General features: G+C 48.9%; 1 protein-coding gene across 1 annotated transcript; it reads left to right on the forward strand.

The window, feature by feature from the left end:
- The first annotated feature begins 11,350 nt into the window (after positions 1-11,350).
- On the forward strand, positions 11,351-13,523 carry RHOV (ras homolog family member V). The gene is made up of 3 exons (XM_010388709.2): positions 11,351-11,788; positions 11,977-12,035; positions 12,224-13,523. The coding sequence occupies exons 1-3, from the start codon at positions 11,581-11,583 to the stop codon at positions 12,665-12,667; spliced, it is 711 nt and encodes a 236-aa protein (XP_010387011.1). The 5' UTR covers positions 11,351-11,580; the 3' UTR covers positions 12,668-13,523.
- Positions 13,524-23,869: the final 10,346 nt, after the last annotated feature.

The raw sequence follows: 23,869 nt of genomic DNA on the forward strand, positions 1-23,869 counted from the left end.
TGGAGTGCTTGGCAAATCAGCACCATGGTCCAGAGGGGCTTGTAGTTGAAGTTCATCTCTGCAATAGAGGAAAAGAGTACTCTCAGGGAGAAAATCACTCCCTGGATTGGTTATTATTAGGTACCTGTCTTACCAGTCGCTCTGGTAGCCATCTGGCTGCATCATGAGTTTGAGAAAAAACACAAACTGAGCCTCTTCCCCAGATTAACACTGGGTCTGGACCATGCCATGTGTTGTCTAAGGGGTCTTTCCATTTAACCGTGGCAAATTGTTTTTTGGACTCGGAATGCCAAAATCGATCGGCTGCTGATCTGTTCAGGTTGTCCAAATTTAAAAAATTTAAAATAAAAAGTGTGTGATTAAGGATATTTCTAGGGGTGCCCTTAGTAGGGTACCATTCTCCCCTTTTTATTTTGTCAATGGTGGTTTTTAAGGATAGGTGTGCTCTTTCAACTATTCCTTGTCCTTGAGGGTTATAGGGAATTCCAGTAATGTGTTTTATTTGTAATTTAAGACAAAAGTCTTGAAAGGCTTTGGATGTATAACCAGGACCATTGTCTGTTTTTAGTTGTTTAGGCTTTCCAACTATGGAAAAACAGTGTAGTAAATGAGCTATGACATGTTTGGTAGCTTCGCCTGTTTGTAGGGTGGCCAGTATAAATCCACTAAATGTATCTATACATACATGGATGTATTTTAAGTTACCGAATTCTGAATAATGAGTGACATCCATTTGCCAAATCATGTTGGGAACTAGTCCTCTTGGGTTAATTCCTACGTGAGGGACTGGCAGGTATGTTATACAGGTCTGACATTGTTTAACTATTTGTCTTGCTTGTTCTCTAGTTATTTTAAACATCAGTCTCAAAGTTTGAGCATTAAGATGGTGTAAGGCATGAATAGCCTGTGCTTGGGCTAGGTTTGTATTTGTAGCTATGGCTACCGTCTTGGTTGCCATATCAGCCAGTTGATTGCCCTGGGATAGAGGTCCTGGTAATCCTGAATGAGCTCTAATATGTCCAAGAAAGAAAGGTGTTGATCTGTCATGTATTAATTGTTGGCATTGTAAAAATAACTTGGCTGTGTCTGAGACATGTTTGATTTGTGCTACGGTCTCAAGTAAAGATATTGAGTGAGCTAAATATGCACTGTCAGTATAAATATTAAGGGCCTGATTAGGGAAGGCTGACAGTACTGCGATTAGGGCCTGCAATTCTACTAGCTGAGCTGAAGTATGGCTGGTTTTGAATTTAACAGTGGTGTCTGCAAAGGTGTATGCAGCAGTTCCTGTGGATGACCCATCAGTGAATACTAATAAGGCATTGTCTAAAGGTGTTTTACTGGTAACATGAGGGAAGACAAAAGCATGCAGCTTACAAAATTGAATAAGCCTGTTTGGTGGATAATGGTTATCTAAGTTGCCAGCATAAGAGGCGCAAGCAATCGGCCACGTTTCAGTATTTTGCATCAACCAATGGATTTGTGGCTTAGAATAAGGTTGTATGATCATAGAGGGTTCAATTCCAAAATATTTTTTGCTATTGTCTCTCCCTAGAATAATTAAATCTGCTATGGCATCATAATAGGGGAGTAATACCTTTTTGGGAGATGAAGGCAAGTGGACCCACATAATAGGGTTATTTTGCCAGAATAAACCAGTAGGTGTTAGTGTTGTGTTAAATATTAAAAGGGTTAATGGCTGTGAATAGTCTATGTTAGTAACAAATTGCTCAGCAATGGCCGCCTCTACTTTATTAAGTGATAAAAGAGCTTCTTTTGATAACGACCTAAGGGACTTAGGGCTGGGGTCACCTCTCAGGGTGTCGAATAAGGGTTTTAAGTCTCCTGTGGTGAGTTTTAAGTAGGGCCGAAGCCAATTTATGTCTCCAAGGAGCTTTTGGAAATCATTGAGGGTTTGTAACTTATCTTTACGGATAACGGCCTTTTGATTTGTAATTTTAGGTCCATTTATTTGAAAACCTAAATATGTATAAGGGTCTTGTAGTTGTATTTTTTCTGGAGCTATTTGTAAACCCGCCGTGGTTAGTTCTTGCTTGAGTTGAGCAAAACACTGTAAAACTTGTTCTCCCATTTTTCCTGCTATAAGAATGTCATCCATATAGTGTATAATATACATTTGTTTCCATGTCTCTCTAACTGAGTGTATGGCCGTAGCCACATATTTTTGACACAAGGTGGGACTGTTGGCCATACCTTGAGGTAACACTTTCCATTGGTATCGTTTCATTGGTTCTTTGAAATTTACAGATGGTAAGCTAAAGGCGAATCGTTTTTGGTCAGTAGGATGAAGGGGAATTGTAAAAAAGCAATCTTTAAGGTCTATGATAATTTTAAAATATCCTTGAGGGATTGCTACCGGAGAGGGTAGCCCTGGCTGTAAGGCGCCCATAAGGACCATAGTAGCATTTACTGCTCTAACTAAGGTATTCCAATCTATGGGAGTGAGCCAATTTTCGGCCACAGATTCGACTATGGCCAGGGTGTACGGGGCAGTAGCTCCGTATTGCGAGACAGCAGTTTTTAGTTCTTTTATTACAGTAAATTCAAACCCATTGTGGTGTCTCCAGGCTCGACCCTGCGTATCTGTAGTTTCCGTTACTGGAAAAACATCTCGAGGAGAGGAATCCTCCCTATCCCTACTACCAAGCGACCTTCCTTTTGGGACATGCTGTCCGGGTCTCTGAGGGTGAGAGGGTTTCTCTATTCCTTTAGGGTATTGAACGCTCTCACTTCCTGTCCTTAATTTCTGCAATCTAGTGATTAAAGACTGATGTAGTTCTTCGAGCTTTATTTGCTCTTCAAGCTGTGCAATTTTTTCTCTAAGCTCCTCTTTTGGGTCTATTACTGCCATAACTGCGGGGGCAGAAGCCTTATTATAGGGAGGGGGATAAGTAAGAGTTTGTGGCCAGTCAGAATTATAATATTTTGCTGCCCCTTCCTCTAAATTATCCCAGTTTACTTCTGAACAGTTAAGGTTATTTTTACTTTTGCTTTCATTAGTTGTAGGTAAAACTGGGTATTTTTTGAACTTTTCCTTATTTGATGTTTCTATATTTGTCATTGAGGGGACCCCAGCCTCTTCCTCGTCACTTTGTAGAGATATAAGGTCTATTTCTTTATTAGGTATGGGTTTTTCGAGGTCGGTTTGGGAGCTGCCTCTTAATATTTCCTCAGTCTGAGTAACCACTGCCATTACCTCAGGATCTTTTTCTTTTTCCTTTTTATCTATTATATCTCTGATTAGATTCCAATAAGAAAAAGCTGTCACCGGAACCTTTTCTGGTCCAAAAGTACTATAGTAATCTTGAAAACAGTCTCCCACTCTACGCCACCTCTTTACGTCAATGGTCCCTTCTTGTGGAAACCAAGGGCAGGTTTCTTTTACAAAATCAAAAAACTTAAACAAATCATTACTTTTAACCTTTACTCCTCGTGTTTTTAAAGCCTCTTTTAATTGCCCTACATAAATTTGATGCTGGCTTAATTCTTGTCCCATAATCAGACACTATTACTCACCTCTGGTTCCAACGCGGCAGGCTCCCGCGACGTCCGGGGGAATTTCTTTCCACTTTCACTTTCGGCCGACTTTAGTGCCTTCTTCCTCACTTTTTCCCCCGTGTCCAGGTCCCTGTCCGGGCGCCAGGTGTCCCGACCTGCAGGACAGTCGAACGGGCCCTGGAAGGGGGAGTGGGAATGGAGGAGACAAGAAAACACAAGAAATGGAGACAAGACAAACAGCCTGATCAAGTCTCGTTTATTGAGTGTAGGGTCATGCCTTATATAGGCTGGCAGGGGAAGAGGTTGGGCCAGGGCGGTGATAGGGGCCGGATCTTCTCAAATTACAATCGCGCATGCGCCGTGGGTTTGTACTTTTCCCGGGCGCGGGATCGCACCTGCGCCCTGGGCTGCATATCTTCCTGGGCGGGAAAATGTTTGCGCGCGCGCGGGAAAGGTTGGCGCGCGCGGGAAAGGTTGGCGCGCGGGAACAGTTTTGGCGCGCGCGGGAGAAACTTAGGCGCGCGCGGGAGAAACTTAGGCGCGCGCGGGAGAAACTTTGGGCGCGCGCGGGAAGGGTTTATAAATAAAGAACCCGGGAATGCGCCCTCTTGTCTCCGCTTTGCGGAGATCAAGCAACAGAGGTCGGCTAATTCCGGGCCTCATGGCTCCGGACAATTTCAAAGTTTTCTGACCCGCCCATCTCAGTCTCTGAGCTCATCTTAGGCAGCAGGCCTGATTTTGGGGGTCTTGGACTGGAGTATGCAGAAGAAACCGAAAAAGACCGTGAGAGTGCATTCGCTCCCAAACAACCTCTCTCTGGATGGAGTTCTTGGAAGCACTTTTCCCCACCTCTGGTGTTCTTTTCTTTTTGTTTTTAATTTTTTTGAGATGGAGTCTTGCTCTGTCTCCCAGGCTGGAGTGCAGTGGCATGATCTCAGCTCACTGTAACCTCTGCCTCCCAGGTTCATGGGATTCTCCTACATCAGCTGCCTGAGTAGCTGGGATTACAGGTGCATGCCACCACGCCCAGCTAATTTTTGTGTTTTTAGTAGAGACGGGGTTTCGCCATGTTGGCCAGGCTGGTCTCGAACTCCTGACTTCAGGTGATCTGCCTGCCTCGGCCTCCAAAGTGCTGGGGATTACAAGTGTGAGCCACCGCACCTGTCCTTGGTGTTCTTTTGTTAATCCCTTATTTGGCAGCAGAATAATTGGTGGTGGGGTGGAGGGTTGGTTTCTTTTTCTTTTTCTTTTTCTTTTTTTTTTTTTTTGAGATGGAGTCTTGCTCTGTTGCCCAGGCTGGAGTACAGTGGCGCGATTTCGGCTCACTGCAAGCTCCACCTCCCAGGTTCACGCCATTCTCCTGCCTCAGCCTCCTGAGTAGCTGGGACTACAGGCACATGCCACCACGCCCGGCTAATTTTTTGTATTTTTAGTAGAGATGGGGTTTCACCATGTTAGCCAGGATGGTCTTGATCTCCTGACCTCATGATCCACCCGCCTGGGCTTCCCAAAGTGCTGGGATTACAGGCGTGAGCCACCGCGCCCGGCCTTGGAGTTGGTTTCTTTTGGTTTATTCTTGTCCAAGTTTTTCTGTAGGCATCCCAATGTTTTCAGGAAACTTAAGATACGGGATTAACAAAAATACCTAATAAAACTTGACCACACTGGCCAGGCGCAGTGGCTCATGCCTGTAATCCCAGCACTTTGGGAGGCTGAGGCTGGTGGATCACCTGAGGTCAGGAGTTCAAGACCAGCCTGGTCAACATGGTGAAACCTCATCTCTACTAAAAGTACAAAAAGTAGCTGGGTGTGGTGGTCCACGCCTGTAATCCTAGCTACTTGGGAGGCTGAGGCAGGAGAATCGCTTGAACCAGGAGGCAGAGGTTGTAGTGAGCCAAGATCTTGCCACTGCGCTCTGGCCTGGCCAACAGAGTTAGACTCTATCTTAAAAAAACAAAATACAGGCCGGGCGCGATGGCTCAAGCCTGTAATCCCAGCACTTTGGGAGGCCAAGACGGGTGGATCACGAGGTCAGGAGATCGAGACCATCCTGGCTAACATGGTGAAACCCCGTCTCTACTAAAAATACAAAAAACTAGCCGGGCGAGGTGGCGGGCGCCTGTAATCCCAGCTACTCCGGAGGCTGAGGCAGGAGAATGGCGTAAACCCTGGAGGCGGAGCTTGCAGTGAGCTGAGATCCAGCCACTGCACTCCAGCCTGGGCCACAGAGCAAGACTCCGTCTCAAAAAACAAAACAAAACAAAAAAAAAAAAAAAAAAAAAAACTTGACCATGCCTGAGGGTGGACCTGTGGCTTGCTTGTTCACTCTGGAACAGACTGCCACTTACTAGTTTCTTTCATCTTAAGGCAGGTCCCCTGTACTCACTGATAAAATGAGAATAGCCACACACACACACACACACACACACAGCCACACCTTCTCAGACACACCCTCTCCCAAGCCGTGTCACTTGGTTCTTATGAGATAGGGCAGACTGCAGCACTTTACAAGTCTACAGCCACATACAGCTGTGATGGACATTTTGGAGGCAAGATATTACTGCTATGATTCAATGTCAGGGCTATGGTTGAGTTTTTTAGTTTTGGGTTTTTTTTTTTAATAAACTATTTCTTTTTTGCCTTTTTTTTTTTTGCGGGGGGTGGATAGGGGGTGCAGGATCTCACTCTGTCACACAGGCTGAAGTGCAGAGGCTCACTGCAGCCTCAACCTCACAGGCTCAGGTGATCCTCCCACTTCAGCCTCCTGAGTAGCTGGGACTATACAGGTGCATGCCACCACGCTCCATTAATTTTTTTTTTTTTTTTTTTTTTTTTTGAGACTGGGTTTTGCCCTGTTGTCCAGGCTGGTCTTGAAATCCTGGATTCAAGCACCTCCTGCCTTGACCTCCCAAAGTGCTGAGATTGAAGGAATGAGCCACCAGGCCTGGCATGTCTCATTTATGTATGTATTTAATTATTTATTTATATTGCTATAGACTTGCATATTTCCTGCCCTGGTCCTAGAATCTGCTATTTCTCCATGGAGAATGTCAGGGCCAAGTTTTAATCCTAGCAAATGTGTGTCTAGCTGGAAGTTGGGGCAGAAGATCTGGCAGGCGGCAGCCTACCCTTAGGAGGGGAGTTTCCCAGCAGTAGCAGCCAGAATTGCAAACTTCCCCAGCAAGTCCTTCTCTGAGAAACAGGTGACTCATCAGCTCCCTAAGTTGTCTCCTCCCTCCCCCTGTTGCTGACAAAACTGTCCCTAAACCAGCTCAGACAGAGGGACCTAGGTTGGAAAGTGTCCCCACCCAAGCGGCCAGAAAATAATGATCTGTCTCAGTCCACGTCAGGGCTTTTACCTGTGCCCAAGCAGACACCTCCCCCAATTTATACCCCTCCTGCCTATAGAAAGGATGAAACAGGATTACCCTCAATTTACAGCTATAATTAAACTATTATTAAAACCCAGGTAAAAGGACAAGAGCACTGCAAAGAAGAGTGTGTGTGTGTGCGTGTGCGTGTGTGTGTGTGTGTGTAGTAATTCTGTCCCAGACACCCGGGCTGGGGCAGCTTCCCTGGGATCCCTGAATCACAGACTGCTAGCACCAGAAGGACTTTCAGAGATAAACATGTTTCACCTGTCATTTTATAGCACTGAGACAGATGAAGTGATTTTGTAGCCATCACACAGCTAGTGAGCTGAAAAACTGGGAACACTGGGACAGGTCTCCTGATGTCCAAGTCTTTTAAAATGAGACTCCTTTCTCAGGAGAGCAAATACAACAGTTTTTGGGCTTTCTAGAGGAATACAAAGGCAGGACAACAGGTAAGGCCTCTTTCACTTGCTAGATGAATAAACTTATGTGGATGTGTCTGATAAGTTTTTGAGACTTGGGGCTACACTTAGGAGTTATTAGCATCCCCAGACATTCAGAGGTATGGCATGTAGGATGAAGACACTGGCATGTAGAAGTGGTTACTGGAGCTCCTACAATTTCCCCATCCCCATAGTCAAGATTTTAATGGTTAAGTCAACTTTCTAGCTGTTGTCCTCTCCTTTGGGCTCAAAAAGAGAAAACAAGAAATCTCAGCACTTTGGGAGGTGAGGAAGGCAGACGCTTGAGCTCAGGAGTTCAAGACAAGCCCGGCCAACATGGTGAAACCCTGTCTACCAAAAATATAAAAATTAGCCAGGTGTGGTGGCATGCACCTGTAGTCCCAGCTACTTGGGAGGCTGAGGCTGGAGAATCGCTTGAACCTGGGAGGTGAAGGTTGCAGTGAGCTAAGGTTGAATCTGTTAATCTGGGCCACAGAGCAAGACCCTGACAACAAGAAAAGAAAAGAAAAGAGAATAGAATAGAATGGAAAGGAAAGGAAATGAAAAATCAGGGAACCTGTGACTTTTTCTAAGAGATGTAAAGATTTGGTTTGGATTTATGGCTTTTTTTATTTTTATTTTTATTTTTTGAGACTGAGTCTCACTCTATTGCCCAGTCTGGAGTGCGGTGGTGCGATCTCAGCTCATTGCAACCTCTACCTACCAGGTTCAAGTGATTCTTGTGCCTCAGCCTCCCAAGTAGCTGGGATTACAGGTGCCCACCACCACGCCCAGCTAATTTTTGCATTTTTAGTAGAGATGGAGTTTCACCATGTTGGCCAGGCTGGTCTTAGAACTTCTCATCTCAAGTGATCCACCCACCTCAGCCTCCCAAAGCGCTAGGATTACAGGTGTGAGCCACTGTGCCCAGACGGATTTATGGCTTTTATACTACCAGCTCTTGGAGAAACAGAATTATCTCTTTTCATATTAACTGCCCCTCCCCCTCCCAACACTCTCCTTTCCCAAAACTCATGAATGGCTGACTCTCTGAAGGTGACAGTGTTTTCTGCGATCTTTGCATAGGCTGAGATGAAAGGGTCAGAGATCAGATAAAGGATTCTGGGCCTGGTGTCACTTGGTCTGGTTGCAATAAAGAGACAAAATTAGCATCAGGCTACACTTCATTTGCTCTCCAGGTGACCTTCCTACGGCTACCTGGGAGACATTGTCTCAGTCTGCAAACTCCTTCTAGGGCAAGGGCAGTGAGTGGCCCAGAACAGCATCTGCAGATAGGTAATCATTATGTGCTTTTGATGATGATGAAGATAATATTAGGTATCTAGGGATTTATAAAATATTCAAATGGGAAATTGTCCTTGAATATCCTCCCCAGCTAGCTTCTCAGCACCCTGAGTTCCTTTAGCTGAGGGGAGTGAAAGTGTTCAAAGCTTGCCTTCAGGCTGAGTCTAGAGAAAGCTCTCCTCTGAAAAGGAGTACAGTACATTCCTGCCTGCTGTATTCACACTTGAGTTTCTCCGCCTCTCTCATGATCTGTATACAGCTGACCCTTGAACAACATGGGTTTGAATTGTACAGGTCCATTTATAGGCAGAATTTTTTCAATAAAAGTTACACTGAGGGCTGGGTGTGGTGGGTCATGCCTTTAATCCCGGCACTTTGGGAGGGTGAGGACTGAGGATCGCTTGAAGCCAGGCGTTCAAGACCAGCCTGGGCAAAAAAGCAAGACTGTCTCTACAAAAAAATAATGTAAAAAAATTTAGCCAGAGCTGGTGGTGCATGCCTGTAATCCCAGCCACTTGGAAGGCTGGGGCGGGATTGCTTGAGGCCAGGAGTTCGGACGCTGCAGTGAGCTGTGCTCGCGTCATTGCACTCCAGCCTGTGCAACAGATAAGGACCACATCTCTAAAAATAAATAAAAGTTACACCAAGTGCGCCTGCCTTTCCTGCCTCCCCTTCCACCTTCTCCACCTCTGCCACCCCTGAGGCAGCAAGACCAACCCCTTTTCCTCCTCCTCAGCCTACCCAACGGAAGACCACAAGGGTGCAGACCTTTATGATGATTTTAGCTTTCTGATACAGGTCAGAAGAAAAAAGTTTAAAAATATGATAAGCCTCCTGGGCGTGGTGGCTCATACCTGTAATCCTAGCACTTTGGGAGGCCGAGGTGGGTGGATCACCTGAGGTCAAAACCAGCCTGGCCAGCATGGTGAACCCTTGTCTCTACTAAAAATACAAAAATTAGCTGGGATTATAGGTGTGAGCCATGTCGCCCGGCCTTTTTTTTTTTTTTTTTTTTTTTTTGGTACAGCGTCTTGCTGTGTTGCCCAGACTGGAGTGCAGTGGCATGATCTCGGCTCACTACAAGCTCCGCCTCCTGGGTTCACGCCATTCTCCTGCCTCAGCCTCCCGATTAGCTGGGACTACAGGCGTCTGCCACCATGCCCGGCTAATTTTTTGTAATTTTAGTAGAGACGGGGTTTCACCGTGTTAGCCAGGATGGTCTGGATCTCCTGACCTCGTGATCTGCCCACCTTGGCCTCCCAAAACGTTGGGATTACAGGCGTGAGCCACTGCGCCCAGCCTATTTTTTATTTATTTATTTATTTATTTATTTATTTATTTATTTATTTTTGAGACAAAGTCTTCCTCTGTTGTCCAGGCTGGAGTGCAATGGCATGATCTCAGTTCACTGCAACCTCCACCTCCCAGGTTCAAGCCATCCTCCCACCTCAGCCTCCTGAGCAGCTGGGATTACAGATGCATACCACCATGCTTGGCTACTTTTTGTTTTTTGGGTTTTTTGTTTTTGTTTTTTAAGACAGAGTCTCACTCGGTCACCTAGGCTGGAGTGGAGTGGCCCAATCTTGGCTCACTGCAACCTCCACCTCCCAGGTTCAAGTGATTCTCCTGTCTCAGCCTCCTGAGTAGCTGGGATTAAAGGTATCCGCCACCACACCGGGCTAATTTTTTGTATTTTTAATAGAGACAGGGTTTCACCATATTGGCCAGGCTGTTCTCGAACTCCTGACTTCAGGTGATCCACCCACCTCGGCCTCCCAAAGTGCTGGGATTACAGGCGTGAGCCATGGAGTCCGGCAACAGCAGGCTATTAATAGTTAAATTTTGGGGGAGTCAAAAGTTATATAGGGATTTTCGGCTGACTGCACAGGGTTTCTTGCCAATAATTCCCGCTTGTTCGGGTGTCAACAGGTTTTTTGTTTGTTTGTTTTTAGGATCTGTCACACAGGCTGAAGTGCAATGGCATTATCATAGCTCACTGTAACCTTTTTTTTTTTTTTTTTTTTTTGAGGCAGAGTCTCGCTCTGTCGCCCGGACTGGAGTGCAGTGGCCGGATCTCAGCTCACTGCAAGCTCCGCCTCCCGGGTTTACGCCATTCTCCTGCCTCAGCCTCCCGAGTAGCTGGGACTACAGGCGCCCACCACCTCGCCCGTCTAGTTTTTGTATTTTTAGTAGAGACGGGGTTTCACTGTGTTAGCCAGGATGGTCTCGATCTCCTGACCTCGTGATCCGCCCGTCTCGGCCTCCCAAAGTGCTGGGATTACAGGCTTGAGCCACCGCGCCCGGCCAACTCACTGTAACCTTGAACTCCTGGACTCAAGTGATCCTCCGGGCTCAACCTCCCAGAACGCTGGGATTACAGGCATAAGCCACTGCTCCCAGCCTCTATATTAAAAAATAATAATAATTCTTTCATTAATAAAATTATCCCAACTTTTTAATACTCATGCAAACATATGTATAGTTTTTTTATTGTAAGTTGAACAAGGTTCAATTTGCACATTTGTTTAACCTGAACATACTGTATTATATGTTCTGCAACTTGCTTCTTCCTCCTAACAATAAATCATGGGTGTCTGTCTCTTCTTGGTATTCTCATTTGACGATTCTTTGTCCTTGTACCTGCGTGACTCTTGGGGCTCCAGCTTTCTGCCTGCCTTTCCTCCTTCCCGGGGTTTTCCTCCTCCTCGCCGGGCCTCTTAGGTGCCGGGCCGCGGGAGGTCTTCGCCGGTGGGTGGGGTCCGGGGCCGCCTGAGACATGTAGATGAGGTGGGCGGGGCCCTACACAAACCCGCTGGTAGCGCTGGGCCGACGCGCCCAGCCTGGACCCACTCTGTCAGACGCAGCCAGCGGGACCTGCTTCACCCAGCGCAGCGAAGCCGAGTCCCGGGCTGGCCCCTCTGCTGCCCTCAGAGCGGGCCATGCCGCCGCGGGAGCTGAGCGAGGCCGAGCCGCCCCCGCTCCGGGCCCCGACCCCTCCCCCGCGGCGGCGTAGCGCGCCCCAAGAGCTGGGCATCAAGTGCGTGCTGGTGGGCGACGGCGCCGTGGGCAAGAGCAGCCTCATCGTCAGCTACACCTGCAATGGGTACCCCGCGCGCTACCGGCCCACTGCGCTGGACACCTTCTCCGGTACGTACGTTCAATCGCCCAGGCGGCCGCGTGGCTGCGGCGGGGCTGTGCACCCGGGAGCTGGGGCGGGCGTCGCGGCGGGAGGCGCAGAGGACCCCGGGGAGGAGACGGGAGCAGGCCCCGAGGTGGCGCTGGTGTGGCCCGGGACGCCCTTCCTAACTCAGGCTCTCCCCGCCCCGCCCCTGCAGTGCAAGTCCTGGTGGATGGAGCCCCGGTGCGCATTGAGCTCTGGGACACAGCCGGACAGGTGAGAAGCTGGGCGCGGCTTCTACTGGTCTGCGGGGAGGTGGGCTGGAGGCTGGGAGGACCCCACATGGAGCAAGAATGGAGAAAGCCTTGGGCTCTTGCAATCTCAGGTTTCCAGCCCCGGGTGAGAAATGGATTCCCTGTAGCGGGGTGGGGGCTAATCCTTACCACCTGGCCTTCTCACCCCAGGAGGATTTTGACCGACTTCGTTCCCTTTGCTACCCGGATACCGATGTCTTCCTGGCGTGCTTCAGCGTGGTGCAGCCCAGCTCCTTTCAAAACATCACAGAGAAATGGCTGCCCGAGATCCGCACGCACAACCCCCAGGCGCCTGTTCTGCTGGTGGGCACCCAGGCCGACCTGAGGGACGATGTCAACGTACTGATTCAGCTGGACCAGGGGGGCCGGGAGGGCCCCGTGCCCCAACCCCAGGCTCAAGGTCTGGCCGAGAAGATCCGAGCCTGCTGCTACCTGGAGTGCTCAGCCTTGACGCAGAAGAACCTGAAGGAAGTATTTGACTCGGCCATTCTCAGTGCCATAGAGCACAAAGCCCGGCTGGAGAAGAAACTGAATGCCAAAGGTGTGCGCACCCTCTCCCGCTGCCGCTGGAAGAAGTTCTTCTGCTTCGTTTGAGCAGCTATGGCTGCATAGCAAGTGGTAGGCAGGAGGCCAGAGACTTCTGAGACCTGGGGCACCCGGGCCTTTGCGGGAGCTACTGGCAGGACCTGGCCACCTCATGGGATTCAGTTCCCTTCCGAACACTCGGGGGACATGGGCCTCTAACTGCCCACTCTGATATGCCTGGGTGAGCCTAGGAGGGAAGGCTCTGATTTGGATTTCTCCAGTCAAAGCTCACAGAAAAACACCTGGCACTTTGATTTTCATGGGATGGTCCTAACAGGGTCAGTCACCTCCGAGTAGTTTGGGATCCAGTTCCCAGTTTCTTGTCTTGGGCCCTCAGGTCAACCTGGCTGAATTAGGACCCTTCCTTGGGACAGGGGTGAGAAAGAGCTTGGGGAACACCTGGCATTGTGGAGGGCTGGAAGGGGTTCAACCCTGGTTTGGAGAGAAGTTTGGGATGGAGTGGGCGAGAGACAGAGAGAGAGCAGGAAAAAGCGGCCTTGGAGCCTGGGACTGATGGTGGATAAGGGCTGGGCCTGGAAGGAAGATGACAAAGAGGAGGAGAGAGGGAAGTGGGGTGGATGAGGAGCAGGCTGACACCTGGGCGGCCCTCAACCCCCAAGGCCAGGGAGGGCGGGGCTGGCCCCTGGGAAGAACTGGGTCTCTGGGCTCCCTAGTCACTGCCCAAACTGGCTGGGCCAGGAGTAGGGCAGGAAGTGAGAGTCAAGGCCCAGCAAAAAGGAGGGGGAGGAGCTGCAAATTAGAGCCTGAAGGAGGACGGGGCTGGGGATCATCCCTTTCCTCAAGGTCACACAGCCTAGAAGCTAGAGCAGTGCAGAGTCTGCAAATAAAACCTTAAGTCTGTGAAGCTGTGCGTTGTCTCTGTCATTTCCTGGAGTCCACTGCTCCCTCATAACCCTCCTCAAGGCCCAACTGCCTGGCTAGAGACAGACTGGGGACCAAAGGACTAAAGCTAGATTGAAGGGTGGGGGCTGGACTGGGGGTGGGGGCAGTGCGATGGGAACTGGACTGTGGGGGTAGGTGTGGGGCTCCCGGCTTGGGGCTCAGCTGGTTCCCAGGAGAGCTAGCGTGGGAAGCGGCCTGGAAACGGGTTTCCCCAGGTGTCAGCGCCAGAGCTGGTTTCCCATGACCTCACCTGGTGGGTGGAGCCCCTCCCCTCTACCCCTCCTTTCTAGAGCACCATGCTCAGCGCTGGGGCTCAAGGTCATTCTCCAGCCTTCTAACTTTTCTGCTCTGTTCCTTCTGGCAGTTCACAGGGCCCAGGGGCTCAGGTTAGGGGACCATCCCCCCAACTTCCATTCACAGCCTGAACATAAAGGGAACCCATACAGCCTAAACCTCAATCACTGGCCAAAGTTCTTAGACTTGGGTTGGACCCAGTCTTCAGCCTTGGCACCTAAGGACCTAGTGAAGGTCAGAGTGCTGCTTGTGAACAATTTAAATAGAGGTGTGGCCCCAAAAATCCTGTGCAAGAGTGGGTGCATTGGGAGAGGACTCAGAGAGGAGCAGGGATCCAGAGAACATTCCCTCACATTGGAGCTTGAAGGGACTTTGAAGGACACCCGGGGGGAAAATGAAACGAAACAAATACTTTACCACAAGGAGACCGAGAGTCAGACAGAAAAGGCAGTAGCTTAAATGATACGTGTCACTCAGTGGCTGTAAGAGCACTTTGCAAACTCTGGAGTTGGGTACAGGATTATGTGTTACTCTGGGAGAGGAATTTGTTTCTTTCTTTTTTTTTCTTTTTCTTTTGCGGCGGAGCCTCGCTCTGTCACCCAGGCTGGAGTGCAATGGTGCGATCTGGGCTCAGTGTAACCTCTGCCTCTCGGGTTCAAGCGAATCTCCTCCCTCAGCCTCCTGAGTAGCTAGGATTACAGGCGCGCGTCACCACACCTGGCTCGTTTTTGTATTTTTAGTAGAGACGAGGTTTCATCATGTTGGTCAGGCTGGTCTCGAACTCCTGACCTTATGATCTGCCCGCCTCGGCCTTCCAAAGTGCTGGGATTACAGGCGTGAACCGCTGGGCCCGGCTGGGAGAGGAATTTCTAAGGCACACCTGCTAGGCAGCTTCTGGGTCAGGTGAGCACTCATGCCCTGGCCCAGCCCACCTCTGGGCCCAGCTCTCTCCACATGAATCTACAGCTGTGTGTGTATGTGTGTGTGTGTGTGGGGGTGTGTGTGTGTGTGTCTGTCTCTGTGTCTGTGTGTGTGAAAGAGCATGGCTGAGGGACAGAAATCCCAGCCAAGTGAAACTTCAGATAATCCCCAAGTTTAGTTTTAGCCAAGACCATCCACTTCCTGCCCCACCAGGGCCTGTCCCCAGAGCTCCGCCACCTGGGGCTCCTTCTGTTCCCTTTACCCCTCAGGTGGAGGTGCTGAGGGTCTCACACCCCAGCAGCATGGCCTGTTGTTACCTCAACCCAGCCTGACACACTTCCCTCTGGGGCAGAAACCTGAGTTCAAGTTCAGACTCTGACACCAACCATGACCTTAGGCAAATCATTTCCCTTCTCTATGCTTCAGTCTTCATTTGAAAAATGAAGGACTCAGGACTCAGACTGGGTTTCAGTTTCTTAAACTTGTTCTGAGGGGCCTTGGAGGTGCCTGGGAGTGGGAATCATCCCCTGCAAGGGGGTTATCCTTGTACCCGCCCCTACCTCCAACTTCTTCCCGAATTCTCTCTTGTAGTACCAGTATATCCATGTCACCCAGATTGAAACCTTGGTCACCATGCCTCCTCTCTTGCTGGGTCTCTAAGCCTGGTCAGGACTTCTGTCACCCACACCCCAAGGTCCCTGTCACTGCAGCTCCCCAGTCCAATCTGTCCTGTGCTGCTGTGTTCACTCTGGCACCCCCCAACTCAAGACTCAAGACTGTTACTGGCTGTCACTGTTCATGATGAACTTTGAGCTCCTCATTTCAGCATTCAAGGCCCTCTCAAATCTGACAGCACCCTGGACCAGGGCAGCGTGCTCCGGTGATCCCCAGCTATCTCCGACTTCCTGACTCCCAGGCTTGGCTTGTGCCAGATCCCCTAGTTTGGAAAGTGCCCTCTGCCACCTCCCAGATGCCCTGTTTCTCCTCATGATAACCAGCTTTCAATACCTCCCTCCTCCAGAAAGGACACTTACCTGTATCAGTGTCTTCACTGTTCCCTTGGCACACCGAGGACACTGGGCATTCTGTCACTGACTCAGCCTGCATCTTCCCCGCTAAATGAAGCGAGGGAGAGAGAGAGAGGGCGCCACATGTAAGTCCCTTTTGCTCCCACAAAGTCTGGGGCTCAGGCAATGTTTACTGCTGACCCTGAAATGCTTAGGAATAAAAAGCCAGCCAGTGAGCCCTGGAGAGACTGGAGAGACTGGGAGGATTAAGTTCACCTCCAGATTTGGAGCCTGAAGACTGAGGTCTAAGGTCAACGGCTTGCTGGAAAGGACCTCTAAGGTTCTGGCCCCAAGCCTGTGCAGGTCAAGAGGGATTCACCTCTGCTTCCAAATCCACTGGTTCTCTTTGGTTCTGTCTGTTCCTCTAGAATATGGTAGCTACTTTTCTGGGGTAGATTTTTTGTTTTTATCTCTCTGTTTCCTTGGCCTCTTTTCCCTTTTCTCTGCTCTTTTAAATCTATATTTAAAGGAATATTTATCATATGAATTGGATAAAATTATATGTTTCTTACATATACATTCTTATATATGTCCTTATCAATGTAAATTGCCTTTAATGTCTGTATAACCCTTAGTTGATTTTTTCAATTTTTTCTTTCTTTTTTTTTGAGACGGAGTCTTGCTCTGTGGCCCAGGCTGGTGTGCAGTAGTGCTATCTTGGCTCAGGCTCACTGCAAACGCCACCTGCTGGGTTCATACCATTCTCCTGCCTCAGCCTCCAGAGTAGCTGGGACTACAAGCGCCCGTCACCACGCCTGGCTAATTTTTTGTATTTTTAGTAGAGATGGGATTTCACCGTGTTAGCCCGGATGGTCTCTATCTCCTAATCTCATTATCCGCCCGCCTCGGCCTCCCGAAGTGCTGGGATTACAGGTGTGAGCCACTGCACCCAACCCTCTTTTTTTTTTTTTTTTGGAGCTGGAGTCCCACTCTGTCACCCAGGCTGGAGTATAGTGGCACAGTCTTGGCTCACTGCAGCCTCTGCCTCCTGGGTTCAAGCGATTCTCCTGCCTCAGCCTCCCAAGTACCTCAGATTACAGGTATCCACCACCACATTCAGCTAATTTTTCTTTTCTTTTTTTTTTTTTTTTTTTGAGACAGTGTCTCACTCTGTTGCCCAGGCTGGAGTGCAGTGGCGTGATCTTGGCTCACTGCAACCTTCGCCTCCCAGGTTCAAGCGAGTCTCCTACCTCAGCCTCCCAAGTAGCTGGGATTACAGGTGCACACCACCACGCCCAGCTCATTTTTGTATTTTTAGTGGAGACGAAGTTTCACCATGTTGGCCAGGCTGGTCTCAAACTCCTGACCTTAAGTGATCCGCCCTCTTTGGCTTCCCAAAGTGCTGGGATTACAGACGTGAGCAATGGTGCCCAGCCATTTTCCACTTTTTTGAGGCAGGGTCTTGCGCTGTCACCCAGACTGGAGTGCAGTGGTGTGATCATGGCTCACTGCAGCCTTGAACTTCTAGGCTCAAGCAACGCTTCTGTCTCAGTCTCCCAAGTAGCTAGAACTATAGACGTGCACTACCATTAGGTACACACCTAATTCAAAGTTTTTTTTTTTGTAGGGATGGGGTGTAGTTATGTTGTTCAGATTAGTCTCAAATTCCTGAGCTCAAGTGATCCTTCTGCCTTAGCCTCCCAAATTGCTGGGATTACAGGTGTGAGCTACCTCACCTGGCTAGATTTTTTTTTTTTAATGTCTTTTTTTCCATAATAAATACTTATAACAATTAGAAAATCCAAAGATTTAGAAGATTAAAAAATCTTAAAAAGTATTCTAGGCCGGGCGCGGTGGCTCACGCCTGTAATCCCAGCACTTTGGGAGGCCGAGGTGGGCGGATCACGAGGTCAGGAGAGCAAGACCAGCCTGACCAACATGGTGAAACCCCGTCTTTACTAAAAATACAAAACTTTGCTGGGCGTGGTGGCATGTGCCTGTTATCCCAGCTACTTGGAGACTGAGGCAGGAGAATCGCTTGAACCCAGGAGGCAGAGGTTGCAGTGAGCCGAGATTGCGTAACTGCACTCCTGCCTAGCAACACAGCAAGACTCTGTCTCAAAGCAAAAAAAAAGTATTCTGGCCGGGCGCGGTGGCTCAAGCCTATAATCCCAGCACTTTGGGAGGCCGAGACGGGCGGATCACGAGGTCAGGAGATTGAGACCATCCTGGCTAACACAGTGAAACCCCGTCTCTACTAAAAAATACAAAAAAACTAGCCGGGCGAGATGGCGGGCGCCTGTAGTCCCAGCTACTCCGGAGGCTGAGGCAGGAGAATGGCATAAACCCGGGAGGCGGAGCTTGCAGTGAGCTGAGATCCGGCCACTGCACTCCAGCCTGGGTGACAGAGCGAGACTCCGTCTCAAAAAAAAAAAAAAAAAAAAAGTATTCTAAGGTCTTAACTCCCAAAGACAATCAATAATAATATTTGGGTATAATTCCTTCCAATCTTTTCTTCTATGCATCTTTTTTTTTTTTTTTTTTTTGAGACGGAGTCTTGCTCTGTCACCCAGGCTGGTGTGCAATGGCGCGATCTCATCTCACTGCAACCTCTGCCTCCCTAGTTCAAGTGATTCTCCTGCCTCAACCTCTTGAGTAGCTGGGATTACAGGCTTGCGCCACCATGTCCAACTAATTTTTGTATTTTTAGCAGAGACAGGATTTCACCATATTGGGCATACTGGTCTTGAACTCCTGACCTCAGGTGATCCACCCGTCTCGGCCTCCCAAAGTGCTGGGATTACAGGTGTGGGCCACCACTCCTGGCCCTATGCATATTTCTTTACACACTTTTTGTGATCATGCTGTATAGACAATTTTCTTTAATTTAAAAACTTAACTGTCTATGTTATAAACTCTGACCACGAGGCTATAACTGTATGTGTATGTTTCCTTACTGTTCCACTCTGACCTGAATACCTTTAGCTAGATCCCCTCTGGGGGCATGTAGGTTATTTACCTTTAACCTTTTTTTCTCTATTATAGATGACACTACATCTACAATTGATTGTTTTATCCACCATGGCTCATTGACTATCTACAGAAAAAAAAGTTCTTCATCTTTGGCTTGGAGACTGGGCGTCCATATAATCCTGAGTGGAACTGATGAGAATGTTTGGGTTTCTGTGTCTATAACTCTGTGTGGGGGTCTCTTTCTACTGGAACACGAGTAACAGATTGTGGGGTGTTCAATAAATGCTAAATGCTGACAAGGTGTGTATATATTCGTGTTCATGTACCTTTCCCTGTGTCCCTGGTTTTTCTCTTGTATATTTAAAGTGGGTGTTGTCTTTGTGCAAAAACTCTAAATGCAGTAGTTCCATATATGTGCAAGTCTGTGTATCTATGTCTATAAATACAGTGTGTACCTTTGTGCAAGATGTGTATATGCCTGCGTATCCGTGTCACACATGTCATTAGAAATGTGTATTATAAGGCCAAGCGTGGTGGCTCATGCCTGTAATCCCAGCACTTTGGGAGACTGAGGTGCTTGGATCACCTGAGGTCAGGAGTTTGAGGCCAACCTGACCAATATAGTGAAACCCCGTCTCTACTAAAAAATACAAAAGTTAGCTGAGCTTGGTGGCGCATGCCTGTAATCGCAGCTACTCAAGAGGCTGAGGCAGGAGAATCACTTGAACCCGGGAGGCAGAGGTTGCAGTGAGCCAAGATTTTACCACTGCACTTCAGCCTGGGCGACAGAGAGAGACTCCATCTCAAAAGAAAAGGAAAAAAGAAAAAGTGTGTATTATACAGAACCGTATATGCGTATCTATGCCTGTGTGTATACAGCTAGGCTGGAGCTGGACCTCATTTCTTGGGGCAGTGTGTCTGCATCTGTGTGTACCTGTGCTCATCTCTATGCGCATGTTTGTGCTGGGTGTGCACGCTGGGACCCGGCTGGTGTGAGTGTGAGTGTGTGCACACCTGAAGGAGCTGTGTCCTTGCTTTCTCCCTGGGAGCAGAGTGGTGCCCAGGGCAGAGGTGACGCACCCTCCCTGAGCTCCCCATTCTCCTGGGAACGAGCTACAGAGAGTGAGACCGAGAGCAGACTGCGTCAGGAGCACCGGCCCCTTCTGTGACCAGCCCAGGCCTCAGGCAGTAACTGTGGTTCTCACAGGTCAGACCTGCCCACTATGTCTCAGCTGCCAGGAAACCCTGTTCCCAGAGCCCTCCTTGGGCCTGGGCCAGATCCCCAGTGAGAAGAACCCAGCCGAGGGGCCACATTAGTCACCCTGTGGCAATAGCAGGGAGTAACTTCCTGGACCTGGGCACCAGTGCCTCTGTATGCAGTCGTGCAGAGGCTGCCTTCCATCCTCCACTGTAATACATCCTTACAACTGAACTCCAAGATGGCCCAGACAGCAGCTTTCTTTTACTTTTTCTTTCTTTCTTTCTTTTTTTTTTTTTGAGACGAAGTCTTGCTCTGTTGCCCAGGCTGGACTGCAATGGCGTGATCTTGGCTCACTGCAAACTCTGCCCCTGAGTTCAAGTGATTCTCCTGCCTCAGCCTCCTGAGTAGGTGGGATTACAGGCATGTGCCACCACACCTGGATAATTTTTGTATTTTTAGTAGAGATGGGGTTTCGCCATGTTGGCCAGGCTGGTCTCGAACTCTTGACCTCAGGTGATTCGTCTACCTGGGCCTCCCAAAGTGCAGGGATTACAGACATGAGCCACTGCTCCCAGAACTTTTGTTTTGTTTTTGAGACAAGGTCTCACTCTGACCTATAGGCTGGAGCGCAGTGGTGTGATTATAGCTCACTGCAGCCTTGACTTCCTGAGCTCAGGGGATTCTCTCATCTCATCCTTCCGAGTACCTGGGACTACAGGCGTGCACCACCATGCCCAGTTAATTTTTGTAGTTTTTGTAGAGACAGGGTTTCACTATGTTGTCTGGGCTGGTCTCGAACTCCAAGCTCAAGTGATCTGCTCGCCTGAGCCTCCCAAAGTGTTGGGATTATAAGTGTGAACTACCAAGCCCGGCCCAGATGGCTTTTATTAGCACAGGTTTTCAGATGAGGGGATGGACTGAGCAACATGACCAAGGTTAAGGCAGAGCTGGGCCTTGGTCCCAGGTTTCCGGACACAGGGTCCAGGCCTCTTCCCAGTGTTCCATATGGGGGTTCTGCTCCCCAGAAATGGTTCCCTTAGAGGGCAACAGTAGGAGGTATGGTTTCCGGGACTCAACAGGTTGTCCTAGGCTGGGGAGTGAGGGAGCAGGAGACAGGACAGGTGTAAGCACTGAACAGGCCTGCCCTCTTACTGGAATGTTCTCGAGACTTTCTCCGTGAGCAGAGGCTTAAAGTGTTGGTCCCGTAACTGGGATGACCATGGAATTCACTGTCAGACTCAATGACTTTGTGACTGAACAGGAGCTCTATTAATAACATGGGTTATGGTCACCCTACCTGTAACCCCTCTGGAAGGCAGACTCAGTCATTGTCACCAGCTCCATGGTCTCCTTGACCTTCACCTGTGCCAATGTCCCTCTCCCCACCTGGCATCTTAGCAGTGAGGGGCAGCAGGGGTGTCTTTGGGTCCTGGGTGGGCATAAGAGTTCCTTGGGGGTAACTTGGAGCTGGCAGAAAAGCAGCACAGACCCCACCCAGGGACACCTGGGACACCTGCCACATGATCACTTCCTCCCTCAGACCTGTATTCTCTGTGGCTGTGTTCCACTGCTTCTGCCTGTCTTCCCTCAGAGCCCCGCACCAGCAAGCAGAGCCTGTCCCTGTAGGTCTCGCTCCAGGGGTGGTGAGATTCCTGTCCTTGTGAAACAGTGGACCCTCCATTCCTGGGACTGTGTACATTTCTCTACCTCCGCTCCCCTTGCCTCCCCTGGCAAACAGGCTCTGCTGACCACCCTCTCACCCACAGGGCCTCAGAGACTCAGCCTTCCGTTTTAGCCCCATCCCGACTCGATGGGTGGCTTTGGCAAATTACCACCTTCATCCTCTTCGGAGTTTCTCCTGGTTGTGAAGTGGGGCCGATACTCTCTGCCCCTCCCTGGCTCCCAGCAGACCTGCAGGGATAAGCAAGATAATAGCCGGGAACTAATGTGGAGGGAGCTATCAAGGGCCAAGTAAGAGGTATCAGTGCTGGCCCGTGTTTACATGGGTGTGGACCTTTGGTTCCCAGCCTCCTGGGGCTCGGGACCAGCCCTGACAGCTTCTTGGCTTGTGGATCCTTTGTCCCACTTCCAGAAAAAGGACAGAAACTGAAGCTAAGAGCCTGGTGTCTGGAGCAGACGAGACTTGCAGAGCCACACGGTTTGAGGCTCTGGAACGTTGACCTCCTGGCCTGGCTATGGCCCTAGCCACTGGCTGGGTGACCTTGGGCCAGTCACTGCCCCTCTCTGGGCCTCAACCCCTCAGCTCTGACAGCCTCTATCAGGTCTATACTCAGAGGGCACTGCTGGAGGCTGTAATTGGAGGCCATGGTTTGGAGACAGAAAGGATCTTGTTATCTAGTCCAGCTCCTTCATTCTTCATAGACTAAGAAAAAAGGGGTCTATGGTGAGACCACAGATTAACTCCATGGTCAACCTGGTTAACCCAACGCCGTAAACTAGTTGCAAAGGGCATCATGTGGATCATGTGCAGTGGCTCACACCTGTAATCCCAGCACTTTGGAAGGCCGAGGCCGGTGGATCACGAGGTCAGGAAATCGAGACCATCCTGGCTGACACGGTGAAACCCCATCTCTACTAAAAAAAATACAGAAAAAAATAGCCGGGTATGATGGTGGGCACCTGTAGTCCCAGCTACTCGGGAGGATGAGGCAGGAAAATAGAGTGAACCTGGGAGACGGAGCTTGCAGTGAGCTGAGTTCACACCACTGCACTCCAGCCTGGGCAAGAGAGCAAGACTCTGTCTCAAAACAAAACAAACAAACAAACAAAAAAAAAACAAAAAAAACTTTATACCCATGTTATTTCATAATTTATAGATTCCTTTAAGCTGTCTTTAGTTCTTCCCCCATAAGGCAAAACATAAGCAAACAAAGGCTAAATAATCGATGACAAAAATCAATAAAACCAGTCTCCATCTGGTGCTGGGTGGCCCCTCACCTTCTGCCTGGTTCCCCTGAAACTGCCCCTCCTCCGCTCATCCCTGTTTCTGTTGGTGGCATTGCCACCAGAGTCTGGAGTGGCTCCCTTCCCCCGGTCTCCAGAAGCTCTGTCTTCTTCTCCATCCCTGTTGTCTCTCCCACATCTCAGAGCTTCATGTTTTGGTGATTTCTTTCTTTCCTAAATATATCTGAGGTCAGGGGTGGTTGCTCAAGTCTGTAATCCCAGAATTTTGGGAGGCTGAGGCGGGCGGATCATTTGAGGTCAGGAGTTGGAGACCAGCCTGGCCAATATGGAGAAACCCCATCTCTACTAAAAATACAAAAATTAGCTGGACGTGGTGGCGGGCACCTGTAGTCCCGGCTACTCGGGAGGCTGAGGCTGGAGAATCACTTGAACCTGGGAGATGGAGGTTGCAGTGAGCCAAGATCGTGCCACTGCATTCCAGCCTGGGCTACAAGAGCGAGACTCCGAACCACGCCACAACCAAAAATAATTATATATCTATTAATATATATATATTATATTAATGCATATTATATATTTTATTATTTATATTAATATATTCTATTATTTATAATTATATATTTATATTATTTATATATTATATATAATATACATATAACATATATAATATATATATGAATACTTTTTCTTATTACAAAAGCAATAGATATTCATTGTAGAAAATTTAGAAAATGCAAGTTGACAAAAACCACAAAAACCATCTGTAATTGTATCAATGAGAGATAACACTATGGTCATTTGGGTTAATACCCTTTTTTAGTTTTCTTTTTTTTTTTTCCTAAACATGTAGCCTTGAAAAAACAAAACAAAACAAACAAACAAAAAACAACTCCACTACAAGGGGTGTCTTCATTTCTTCCCCAGTCTGTTTTCTTAGTCTCCCTGGTTCTGGGTTCCTCTGATACAACCCCTGGGAGCCACTGCAGG

This window comes from Rhinopithecus roxellana, chromosome 5, assembly GCF_007565055.1.
Source record: "Rhinopithecus roxellana isolate Shanxi Qingling chromosome 5, ASM756505v1, whole genome shotgun sequence".
Classification (NCBI taxonomy): Eukaryota; Metazoa; Chordata; class Mammalia; order Primates; family Cercopithecidae; genus Rhinopithecus; species Rhinopithecus roxellana.

Coding starts and splice junctions, on each gene's coding strand:
- RHOV (XM_010388709.2), top strand. CDS start 11,581: ATGCCGCCGCGGGAGCTGAGCGAGGCCGAGCCGCCCCCGCTCCGGGCC. Junction 11,789..11,976: donor TGCGCTGGACACCTTCTCCG/GTACGTACGTTC, acceptor CCGCCCCTGCAG/TGCAAGTCCTGGTGGATGGA. Junction 12,036..12,223: donor TCTGGGACACAGCCGGACAG/GTGAGAAGCTGG, acceptor TTCTCACCCCAG/GAGGATTTTGACCGACTTCG.